The sequence below is a fragment of the Triturus cristatus genome, chromosome 7 (genome assembly GCF_964204655.1).
Source record: "Triturus cristatus chromosome 7, aTriCri1.1, whole genome shotgun sequence".
Lineage (NCBI taxonomy): Eukaryota > Metazoa > Chordata > Amphibia > Caudata > Salamandridae > Triturus > Triturus cristatus.
The window spans coordinates 1,097,920,309-1,097,933,294 of NC_140590.1; the positions used below are offsets into that span (position 1 = coordinate 1,097,920,309).

The window sequence follows — 12,986 nt, forward strand, 5'->3', positions numbered from 1 at the left end:
ATGTGAAGAGGAAGCCAAATGGGAAGCAGGAGCGCCCTTGAATAAGGCTCCCAAAGTAAAACAGATGTAAATGGGTCGAAAGAAAACTGTCATTTACATGGTGCTGATGATATATTAAAGAAGAACACACAAGGCATCCTTATGGCATCCATGGTTTCAGCTGTGAGGGAACTGATGTGTGGGAAGGAGGGTGGGAATCTCTAATGTCGGACAGTATGCTTGCATCTATGTCCTGTGCACATGAGATATTCCTCTGCAAAGGGGAACATCATGCAGGCTCAGGAATACAGGATCTAAATCCATGTTTTACCCCCTAACAGTTTGTATACCAAGCACAAATCTGCATATATGTGCCACCTGTGGGGCAGGTGGTGTATAGGTGCAGGGCCTTTGGGTAAATATCTGGGTCAGTGGTGGCAGGTGGGTAGATGGGAGGATGGAGAGCAGGATAGGAGTCATCTTGGGGGAGATTTGTCTGCACTGCCCATCTTGTCCTGCCTTCGAATGGGAGCCTTGTTAGCATCAGGTTTCTGTTTGCAGGGGCGTGGCTTAGGCGCCTTCGGAAATGGCCGCCGTTTACGGAAGCTCTGCGGCGACGTGAGGCAGCGGCATGTTTCCAGGCTTTCTCCGTTTCTCTTGGGATGCGGAAACCGCCTCTAATGCTGTATGAAGTGTTGCTCCATCTAACGCACTTCAACTTTTGGTGAAGGGTGAGCTCAAGGATGTCTTTTGGCTCTATATCGGCTGCAATGTACTAGCGGCCGCCATTTTGTTTCCATTTTTAGCGAGCTCCTCGCGTTTGCTGCCACTTTTACCTCAGGGGACGCTGTTTTAATGGAAGGCCTGCCTTAAACTGTTTTTTTTTACCTCCTTTTTGAACTGTTTTTGTCTGACTTATTATATTGGATTATTTTTCAACCTCGTGGTCACAATTTTTGTCATTTGCTCTCCTCACACTTGCGTCTTCTATATTAGGGAAGTGTCTTATTCGTCATAGCACCAGTCTTCCAGGACTATATACTGTTGCCACCACGCAGAATTTTTGGAACCGTCAGCAACGTCTCATCCTCTCATGTGTATTTCATAAAGTGGCGTTGTGTACTGGCCTGCCTTTAGTAACTTCATATAGTTATACTGTGCTCTCTAGAACTTCTGCTGAAGATTATTTTTTCTCGATTTAGACCATGGCAGCATCTTGGACTAATCGTAAAGAAGCTTTACAACCTCAGGGTGCATCTTTAGAAGATTTCAATCCCTTTAATCTTCTACAGGAAGGTGCAGAGGATATCCCCAGTGACTCTGTGGCTATAAAGGGCTCCTCTCCCTCCACGTCTCGATTGGGCTCCAAGCAGGGGTCCAAGATACCAGCTTCAGCTCCCTTTACACCTAGAAAGCGAGGGAAAACAAATCCGCCCTCTCCTACTGACTCCTCATCGCCCCTTTCGTTAGAACTTATTCTTGAAGAGATTCGTGCCCTCAAACCGTATATGGAAGAAACCAACCTACGTTTGCAGAGCTTGGAGGATAATTGGTCTCACACTGAGCAGAGGGTTGATGGTCTGGAAAGGCGTGTTGAGTCTGTTCAGGAGGTCGCTGTTCAAGTTCCCCTTCTCCATAAAGAAGTTGAACATCTTAAGCAACAAGTTGAACAGTTAGAAAACCGTAATAGGCGTAATAATCTATGCATTTATGGTCTGGCAGAAGGTCTTGAAGGAACTAACGCAATTTCCTATTTTCAATCCTTTCTTCCAACCCTTCTTTGTCTTCCAGCATCTCCGCCATTAAATATTCAACGTGCGCACCGTTTGGGCCAGAGTCCCCGTTCTTCTTCTTCCTCAACGAAACCCAGAGGTGTAATTCTGTATTTCCTAGAATACACAGATCTACTTAAAGTCTTGCAGGCAGCCAAACAGCGAGGAAGGATTTCTTGGAATGGTTCCAATCTATTTTTTGCTCAAGACTATGCCAAAATAACTGCTGAGCGTCGGAAGAAATTTTTCCAGATGAGACCGGCCCTTCGTAACATGAACGCTCGTTATGGCTTATTTCACCCCTGCCTTTTCAAGGTGACTTATAACAACAGAACAACCAACTATGAAGATCCTGCTGTGCTTCAAAGATTTTTGGACTCTTGTAAAGGAGTCTCTATGGACATTTCTAAATCATAAACATGTCATGACTATTTTTGTTTCAAACGTTCCATGTCTGTTATTTGTTTCCCCACAATTGTGAATTTCTTCTGTCTCAGTCATATTGTAAGTTTTGGTGTTATCGTAATTTTTCCCATTAACTATTACCTTCTTTTTTCCTTTTTACTAGGTCGTGGTTTCTTTGCTCCCTTACTCTCAGTGTTCTCATTTCGCCTGGATGATGTTCTTTCTGTGTGCCTCTCATCCTGCGTTCTCCCACCCGGTGTTTGGCCTTTCCTATGTGGCTCCACCTACCCCAGAATTTTCGTTCTTTTGTGGTATGTTTTTCTAGTATTGTACTGTTTTATCGATTGCTAATTTTGTTTTGTCTGTCTTGTTTTTTCTTGTTATCCTCACTTCTTCCTTCTTTCTCTCCCCACTTTTCGGTTTCATCTCAATCTCCAAATTTTCTTTATGCTTCTTTTTTCTATCATCTTCTCTCTCTCCCTCATTATTCTCTCTATTCTATGATTTTATATCTCTCTGACTGTTATTTCTCTACAATCCAGCTTTCTTCTTCATATTTTATTGAATATTTCACACTGTTTTTGCTTTTAAACATGGCACATTTTTTAAAGAAATGTTGTGATTAATTTTCTATAAGATTTAAATGTTGTTAAATATTATAACTTGGAATGTTAAAGGTTTGGGTTCTCCTATCAAACGTCAGCGAGTTCTGTCACATGTTGCAAACCTAAAAGGAGACATTGCTTTACTACAGGAAATTCATATACCAGTTACTGAAGTAGCTAAGTTAAGATGGAATTGGGTAGGCCATGTTTTTGCATCACCAGGTTCAGGTAAACGCAATGGCGTTGCTATTCTCTGTCATAAACGTTTGGATGTCCAGCTCATACGACAGGATAACGATTCTGAGGGTAGATGGGTTTTTATTTCCTTATTGATTAATAAGATTCCCATTACAATTTTTAATATTTATGCTCCCACTACTCAAGATAAGCTGTTTTGGCCCCAAATCCTTTCCCTTTTAATGCAATGCAATGATGAATATTTGGTTTTCGGTAGTGACTGTAATATGATCATAGACCCCTTTATTGACAGGAATTCCAATTCCAGATTCGTCCCTTCCCTCATGCATTCTCAATTTACTTCCACTATCTCTCAAAGGTCTCTTGTGGACTCATGGAGGCTCTGTCACCCCACATTACAGGAATACACTTATTATTCAACTGCTCATTCTTCGCAATCCCGATTAGATTACCTTTTTATTTCCAAAGCTCTACTTCAGCATATTGCTCACTCAGACATCGGATCTATTCTAATTTCTGCTCATGCCCCAGCTTCCTTAAGCTTAGATCTACTTCCTCCCGTTAAAGGCACTAGATGCTGGAGATTTAATAATTCCCTTTTATTAGACCCTAAGTTCACACCGGACTTTCTTGATTTTGCTACCTTATTTTTAGTAGAAAATGAATCTCCTCAGGTGTCTCCTCAACTTGTCTGGGACTCCTTTAAAGCTGCCTCTAGGGACTTTATTATCTCCTTTGTTGCTCAAAAGCGGCGTGCAGCCTCTCATTCATCCCTGTCACTTAACTTGCAAATTAAAAAACTAGAACATCTTTATTATCTAACAAAAAGCCAATCTACCTTAGAGGAGCTTATTAACGCCAAACTTTCTTTTAATAAAATTTCTACTAATTCTGCGAATTTATGTTTACTTAAATCCAGCGCTAAATTCTATAGTGCACAAAATAAATCTGGCAACCTTCTTGCTAAATATCTCAAAGTCAAAAAAGCACGTACTAGAATTGAGTCTATTTTATCCTCCTCTAATATTACTCTCCACAAAGACGAGGACATTCTTTTACAAATCATTATCTGATGACTCACCTATGGTCCAGCGCCAGGATACCCTTGGGGTGACAGTCGCGCTCAACAAGAATCTAATACATACATACATACATACACATATACTCCTGAATCTCAACCCCCTTTATCTGTCATTGATCGATATTTAGCTTCTATTACCCCGCCTCCCCCTTTGGATGTAGATTTCTCTTCTCTAGAAAGTGATATATCCACTAAAGACATTATCAAAGCTATTCAATCACTTAAAAAAGGGAAAGCTCCCGGACCTGATGGTTTTACTATAGAATTTTATACTCATTTTTCTAACTTACTTGTTCCCAAATTGCATAAACTATTCTTGTTTTTTATATCTTCCCAGAGGTCTGAGGGTTCATTTCAGGAGGCTTTGATTTGTCTCCTCCCTAAAGAGAATAAGGACCATACTTTATGCAAAAATTACAGGCCTTTTTCCTTAATCAATCTGGATTATAAGATTTTTGCGAAGATTCTTGCGCTCCGTCTAAACAATATTTTACCACAATTAATAGGTAGAGAACAATGTGGATTCATTAAGGGTCGTCACCTCTCTGATAACACTCGTCTCTTTTTCAACGTACTCAGTAAATCCCACTGCCATGGTTCCTCATTAGCAGCTGTTGCTTTGGATGCTGAAAAAGCTTTTGACAGGGTCAATTGGCAGTTTATTTTTTCAACACTTTCTTGGTTTGGTTTTGGCCCTAAATTCCGTTCCTATATTTCACTTCTTTACTCTTTTCCAAGGTCATTTATTTTAGCTAATGGCCTTGTTTCCTCTTCATTCCCACTTCTCAGAGGTGTTAGGCAAGGATGTCCCCTTTCTCCTCTTTTATTTATTTTGGCTTTAGTACCTTTCTTATCCAAAATCCGAACTAACAAAAATATTACTGTTTTTTTTTATGGCGATAAGCATCTAAAACTCTGGGCATATGCCGATGACATACTTTTATTTATTTCTAATCCTCAGACCTCTCTACCGGCTTTTCTTTCAGAGGTCTCTACTTTTTCTTCAGTTTCAGGATACAAACTCAATGTAGACAAATGTGAAATTCTACCGTTAAATAGTTAAATAAATATTGTTATCATGCTGATTTTGTGTCTTCTTCTTTTCACTGGAGCCCTACTAAGATTAAATATTTAGGCCTATGGTTTACTCATTCTATTAAAGATACTGTATCACTCAATCTTAAGAACCTCCAGTCAACTTTATTTAATTCTACATCCCAATGGCATCCTTTATTTTTATCTTGGTGGGGTAGGCTAGATTCTGTAAAAATGATGTTGGTTCCTATAATTTTATTTTGCGTCATAACATACTTCCTTCTTTCTTAAGAACTCCTCTTCATTACTATCACAGAATGCGACGGACTCATTATCTTTACCTTTGTGGGTAGACATTGAATCTTATCTCATTCACCCTCTTTCTTTTGAGGAATTTTTCTCCATATCCAATACCCCTCAAAAATTTTCTCTCCCTATTCTTAAACATTCTCGCAAAATTCTTCACCCTCTTATGCTGGATGGTCTAGATGACCGAGATCGCTTTCTACAATCCCCAATTTGGTATAATAACCACATTAAGTTTAAAAATAGGACTCTTTTTTGGAAAGATTGGTTCAATCTTGGTCTTAAGTGGACTCATCAACTCTTTCTAGGTGATACTTGTATCCCTTTTCAACAATGCAAATGCGATATTCACTTCCCTCTTCTTATCATTCTAAATATACATTATTAACCCTAGCTGCTCAAAGTTCTTATGATAAGCTTATGGCTTCTTCCACGCAGATTAACCCTTCTTCTGTACAAATTTCGTTTTTGAAATTATCCACTTCAGCTTCTCAAATGTATAATAAATTGAGAACCATTGGTCACAATCGTGATAAGTCCATTGTAGAATTCCGCTGGGAGTCTGACTTAGGCACATCCTTCTCCGTGTCAGTGTGGGATAAAATTTGGATCAAAATAAGGAAGTCTTCTAGGGCAGCAACTATTACTCAAACGTTATTCTTCATATATAATAGACTTTTAATCACTCCGGCCAAATTGCATCAGATTAACCCTCTCATTCCCTCTACCTGCTGGTCCTGTCCAGCTCCTGTTGCAGATCTTAAACATATGTTATTTACATGTCCAGTTATACACCAGTTTTGGTTTACAGTATGGCGTCAAATTAACAACATTTATCACACGCATATCCTTTTTTCTTTTTCTCATATTTTTCTAGGTAGTGTTGCGGAAGTTTGGTCCTCTTCCACTTCCCTTAATACCCTTATCATTGACTTGCTTCTTGCTGTTGCCTTTCAACAAATTACTAAATCATGGAAAAATGCTTTAAATGTCTCTTTTCAAGCCTGGTGGTATGGTGTTTGTTATAATCACAGATTGGATAGAGCTTATGTTCACCCGATTACTCTTGCCATTAAGCGTGACTTGTTATGGTTACCTGTGACTAATTTTCTAAATATGTCTGCTCAATCAATACCGTCCCATATTCCAAGTATAGAAGAAGTTTCCAAACCTCCTTAGAGTATTGTTAATTAACTATTATTACAGTCTGTTCTTATTATCAATATAGGATTGGATTTGTAGCAGTGAGTTGAATATTTTATATAAGTTATATTTGTATATTATTTTAGTTGTATCAATATAAGATATGTTTATTTCCTGCTTTTACCTCCCTTCCTGCCTATTTTCTTTTCTTTGTTGTCTACAACATATTTTCCATTTTCCTATTATTATATAATGTATTGTATTACTGATGTATCCTAAGCTCCTACCCAATAACATTTTCTTTAAACTCAAAAAAAAAGGTTTCTGTTTGCAGCACTCAGCTGTTCCTGCAGACTGGGGAGGGTGGCATAGGCACAGCATGCAGGGAGTAGATAGTCTTGTGTCAGGCTTGGGCTCTGCCACTGCACGAGTCACATGTTAGGGAAGACATTGTTCATCCCTGGGCTTTGGCAGTACCTGGGAATGTTGCTGAAGGGGATGGAGGATTTGGTGCAGGGGATATATGAGGGAAAGGAGCATGCGTGTTGATTTATCAAAATGCTAGGGATAGCAGAAGTGACATCACATCCCCTTTGCTCTTAATGAAATCACAGGAAGTGACATTATATGACCCTTGACCCTGATTATTTCCAGGAAGACATGTCATGTGATACTAACATCACAACACGTGACCTCGTGGAAGTGCCATTATAATTGGATTATTAGTTTAACAGAATAACGATAAATGTCTATTTTAGATACCACCTATATTTATGATGCTGATGGCTTGATCTATCTTTGAAAGTTCTGGGGCATGATACTAGCCCTAACTTAAAGCGAGCGAGGAAAGTGAATAATGCAGTCCGTTTCTAGCAGGCTTCTCCCTCTTAGAACATTTTGAAAAGCATAGGTAAAACCACGCTTTTTTAAAAACAATTTCCACATAAGTTTGCTAAAATGCCATAGGTGCAGAAAGGGCCCATACAAAATATTCAAATTCTTTCATTGTGGGCAAATCCCAAATATAGTATGGGTGCCCCCTATAAGTAAAAAATGACCTCCATTGTGCCCAGGCCAGCATTTTGTCATAGATGCCCCATATTCAATGACTACCCCCTTATATAAAAAATAACATAAAATATGCCAGTTTTAAAATTAAGTAATGTATGCCGTCCAAATACCATAGATAACCCTTATGTAAAAAAAGTCCTCAGTATGTCAGAACCAGCTTTTGTCACCCTTCCATATGTCAGGTTGTCCACCATTATGCCAAATGTCCCCTCAGTGTGCTAGTACCAGCATTATGCAACTGGTGTACATATGCCAAGCATTTCCTCAAGTATGCTAGTACTTTTCAATGGATGCCCTCTGTGCCATGAATCATTTCTAGTACCAGCAAATTTTCCATTCGTGCCCTTTATACCAAGAATTACCCCCACAGTGTGCCAGTGGAAGTATTTTGTCAAGGGTGTCTGCCACGCTACGAATTGCTGCAAGTGTGCTAGGAACAGTATTTTGCCTTGTCTTCCACACTCATTCGCACGTTCATACCCATTCTCTCACTTACACTCATTCATCCTCACGCACCCTCTCTTACACTCCTTTACCCTCATTTTTATTTATGGTCACTCACTTGTATTACATTTTAATCTCACTCTTTCTCTCTCACTCATACAGTCAGGGGCAGGTATATGATCTTTTGTGTCAGGATTGTGACACAAATATAGAACAAATTGTTGGGGAGGATGTATTATCCAACAGAATCCTGGATTTGTGATGGGTAATATCCCAAAGTAACACAATGTTACGCTTCTTTGCATTATTTTGCATCAAGAGGGCATTGAAATAGGTTTGACACAAACCCTTATCTATAAACAGACAGGAACTTGCACCAAACACGTATTCCTCCTTGAGGCAGTTTTAAGAAGGAGAAATAGTTTATATGTGCTACACTGTACAGCATACATACAAAGTGTGACAAGCCTTAAAGCATAGTTTTGTACTGGAAGGGTCACCTTTCAGTATAAAACCTATGTTTCAGAGAACACACACCCATGCATTTTGGTGCAAGGGTGTGTGTGTTGGAGAGTAAAAAGGCACCATATCTCAATAGATAGGGCACAATTTTTCTCTCACCCTTTGACGCAAGGCATCGAGAAACTCTGGTGCAGAGTTGCCTTTTGTCAAAGAATAGTAAATCTGGCCATCAGTTTCACCTAATCAATGATTTTCACTCATATTTACTCACACTCACATGCTTACACATCCACACGCACTTACACATACACACGCACTCTCACACAAACTATCTCCCTTAAGAATACTCTCACTCGCAAGCACTCACACAACATACATTTAAAACCATTTTGCACTTCCCACAGCTACCACCAAAGGTCCAGAGTGTGCACCATTTTTTATTAAACTAATAGTAAATAATAGAATATTATTAACTATTAATGGACAGAAAATAAGGAATGTAGGAATTCTTGCCACTGACTTTGTCACGTCTGAGGCCAGGGATCACAAAGACAGTGCCAGGAGTTGCAAGTGGCAAGCCAGGAGTTGCAGTTGCTACCCATGGTGACCCCTAAATGACATCTATTGAGAGGAGGCAGGAGGGAGCATGACTAGTTCCCGTACTATTGCAGTAGATGTGTGGACTTATTTGTTGCTATTGCTAGCAGACAGAGACCTGCCACGTCTCTCTTCTCCAGGTGCCTCCTGTCTTATTTTAAACTCACCCTGAGTTTGCAAATCGAGGATTACTAGGTCCCGTATTGGTGGCACCAGTAATTTCCCAGTCCAAACTACTAGAATACTCATACGGCCCAGAGCAGTATAGCACCCCCCTCCCAAAGGATATTCCTCCAGTGCACCTGTCGTGAAGGCCAATCAGGTACTTATCCCCGCACCCATCCCCAAACACTTGCAGGAATACTTCAGGTTGTCAAAAAAGTAATAAATATTTAATTTCCAAAAATGTAGGTCAACAGTTTAAAAGTAGAAGAATGTTTTTTAAAATAAAATTTTAATTAAAATTTCATACCAATAAACTGAGACATTCATTGATTTTACCGAGGAGGTCACCGACAACAGGTATATCCAGACCACCAATTAATTGAGAAGACACATCTAGAATAACAGAGAGGGAAAACACATAATTAGCGCAATCACAAACAGAAATCCGTTTTACAAATAACAATGAAGAATGTGTTTCCTTCTGTGGTTTCCTCTTTCTCACCTGTAATTACCACATGTCTTATTCGAGGTGCCAAAATGACTGCAATGTTTCATGAGTGAGAATGTGTTTTACATTTGGGGCCCTGTGTTGAAGTGCTGTGTATTCTTCATAAGTGGCGGCTCTGTGGGGTGCTGTACATGGGTCTGGTTGTTCTATGTGTCTGGGGCCTGAAGATGTGTCTGTCCACCTTGCATGTAATGCTTCTAAAGGGTGACCAATGCATGAAAGGTTTTAGGAAGATTTTAGGGCAGAGATTACGAAGGGGGGGGGGTAACAAATGTATTTGGCACCGTCATTCCATGTAAAATGTTTTTAATGTAAAGGAGGCTTGAAATTATAATCTGCGTTTCACTAAATTTGCTGTTTATTATGCAGCCCACACCATTGGATGATTTTGAAATAATCAAAAATGGAGCATTACAATGATTAATATACTTAGATGGGGCAACTCACAATTGCGTAAAAAGACATAATGTACTATGGGAGAATACATTAGGAAAAATATCAACCTTGCCATTTCGTCTTACTCAGGGCTCTTTGGGCGATTGGATTTGTGCTTGAGGAGACGGGCTAGAAAGGCGCCACCTGCTGGGGCTGCTTTGCTGGAGTGATTAATGATGGAGGTGAGGAGAAGGAGGAGGAGCCGTGGCAAAAACGTGTCCCAAAGTTCTCCAATAGGAGAGCGACAGTGCCCAGTTACCATTGAAGGACATGCCTCAAGGAAGGTCAATAAAATGCCTATAGTAGTGATTGCATGCCTTGGCACCCCAAACTAAACGAGGTGTGCAATGCGTCCCACCCTGGATAGCACATGCTACATAGGCTAAACACTATTGTTGCTAGTGGCAAACCCAGGAATCGGAGTTTTCATGGTTCTGTTGCCTCGTGCTTGACCCTGATACGTTGGCATTGCTCTTAAATTCAGGCCGCCTAACATACTTTAACCACTCCTAAGGAAGTTGTAACGAAAATGCTTTCTGTTTGTTACTCTGACGACCCGTCAGCAACTATTTTAAGGCTGTCGAAAGAAAAAGCAATTGCAATCTATCTACGTGTTTTTATTATGGCAGCAATCACATTTGTTTGTTGTGTGTTTTTATCAGTCAATTGCAGCTCCTGCTTAATGACGTAACTGGTTGCACGTTCTACAATATAATCCTCCTTTTTTTCTTCTAATATTTAACTTTCCATTCAAGGCAAACCTATTGTTACTAATTTGCATATTCACTTGTATACCATTACATGTTCCATCAGGCCCCATATGTGTCCTCTCCAGCACTTTAACCATCTGTAAAGGTACCTCGAAAAAGTCTTCCTATCGGCTCAACCAGTACCTCATGTTTGGCCTCCATGAGAACCTAGGATGTAGCTACCGAGATACCTCCTCCACAGCAAACCCTCTGAGCTTTCCACTGTCTTTCATTTCAAACCTGTTAGCTGGCCTCAGACATAGTTTTGGTGACTTCCAGGAATAGACTGCCAACCTGCCTCATGATTTTTATTTGCTTGGGCTTGTGGGAAGCTATCTTGCTTACATTGTTGCTTATTTCTTAAATGAAGCGTATTGTATGTTTTCTTGGCGACTCTTGATTACAATCGGTTTGCTGGAAAGTCCTGAAGCAATCAATGTATCTCTGGATCATAAAAAGTCTAATCGTTTTAGCGTGTGCTTGGCAAACGCCTAAAAGAGTGATTGAGAAGGAATGATTCCAGAGTGGATTTCGAAACTAGATTTAGAATACTGTCACCAAATTGTTAAAAAAAATCACTTGAGAATGTTCAGCAAACGTATAAAGTAAGAGAGGGTTAAATAACAATGCACTTTCACAATCCCCACCCTAACTCTCACCCTCCTGCCACACTCCCCTATCAGTTATGATAACGTAAAGTCCAGAGGGTATGGAACATTAAACACGAGAACTCCAACATGTAAAGAAACATATAAGAGAAGAAACTAACGAGCTTCCTATTTACTTTTAAAAATAAAGCCATCAAGCAAACATGGTATGTCTGTATGTGTTTGTTGGGAAAAATAAAGAAAGAAGGGTCGGATTTATTGATCATTATAAATAAGAATATAAGAAGCAGTGGCTTATTATGAAACGAAGGAGAAGTAAAAGTAAATCTTGGATGACTCGATGTAATCATGACACTGCAATTACTGGAATAACCACCCTTGTGAGGGAGTTGAAAGCCGTTGCCACAACACGGGACACCAGTTCCTCACAAAGTATAATTTTAAGGTGAAAAGCGCCCGTGTCAGCACAAGTTGCTTCAACGCTCTTGCAGCACTAATACTCTGTGTGTCACAGAAGTGACAGCTAGGAGCTGGAGGCTATAAGGAAAGTAATGTTTTAAAAAAACAACTAAGAAAAAGCGTGTGTCATTGGGTTAAACAGGAGGACCGGCTGGCCTTCCGGAAACGGAGCATTTCTCTCAGCAGGGGCCTCTGCACTAAGAAGTGACAGACAACCTGGTTTCCGCCCCACAGCAGAGGTATAATAGCCGCCCCAAACAAAAGGTGCCTCAAATAGTGTCCGTAAAGAGTGTGATGCGAGCCTAAGGCTTCAAATGAGGAGAGTGAAGTAGTATTATGGTCCTTCTTGAAATACTCGGTGAACTTCCAACAATGAGTCAGTTCTGAGCTGAAGTTGGACCTCTGCAGTTGGTATTCAGTTATAGTGGTGTATAGACTGCTCCAAGCAGACATTGTATATATTATTCTAACTGTGGGGCTCTCGATGACCCCCGCTTTCACAGATATTATTGAGTCCTGGAGGTGTGCTTAAGAATTTTATAGAAGTTATTTTTTTTAAATACAGTTCCATTCAAAACCACATTCTCTCACCCCACTCCCTGAGCATAGAATGGACACTCACCAAGGGGGCAGCTGACTGCCACCAACAGAAAAGCGAGAGCGATCTTCATGGCTGAGAGATGGCTGGGTATCGAGATGCGATCTGGAGTGCACAAGGTTCAATCTCAAGGTGTCTCACTCAGCCCAGAGCTCCTCTCTTTATACTGGAAGCGACCAGTCAGTCTCCTCCCAGCAGGTCTGATGTCAGGTCACGTGACAATTGAACCAGTTTGATTCTTGGCCGTGGGATCAATCAATGTTGACTCAACAGGTGCCAGTTTCTCTCCACCTTCATTCTCAGGTTCCATCCAAAGGGAGGAGCTAAAAACTCTAATTGTCAGGTCTCTGTTTTTTGTTCTAAAGA

The 12,986-nt window shown here is 40.3% G+C and overlaps 1 protein-coding gene across 1 annotated transcript in view; it reads right to left on the minus strand.

Moving 5' to 3' along the window:
• The window catches only part of LOC146811153 (uncharacterized), a 224,270-nt gene extending 211,511 nt beyond the window's left edge, over window positions 1-12,759 (minus strand). Inside the window, exons 1-2 of the mRNA XM_085618217.1 lie at window positions 12,645-12,759; window positions 9,571-9,656 (exon numbers count right to left, since the gene is read on the minus strand). Of these exons, the coding sequence (XP_085474343.1) occupies window positions 9,571-9,656; window positions 12,645-12,693 (135 nt within the window). The 5' untranslated portion in view covers window positions 12,694-12,759. The remainder of the gene's footprint in view (window positions 1-9,570; window positions 9,657-12,644) is intronic.
• Between the last annotated feature and the right edge of the window lie 227 nt (window positions 12,760-12,986).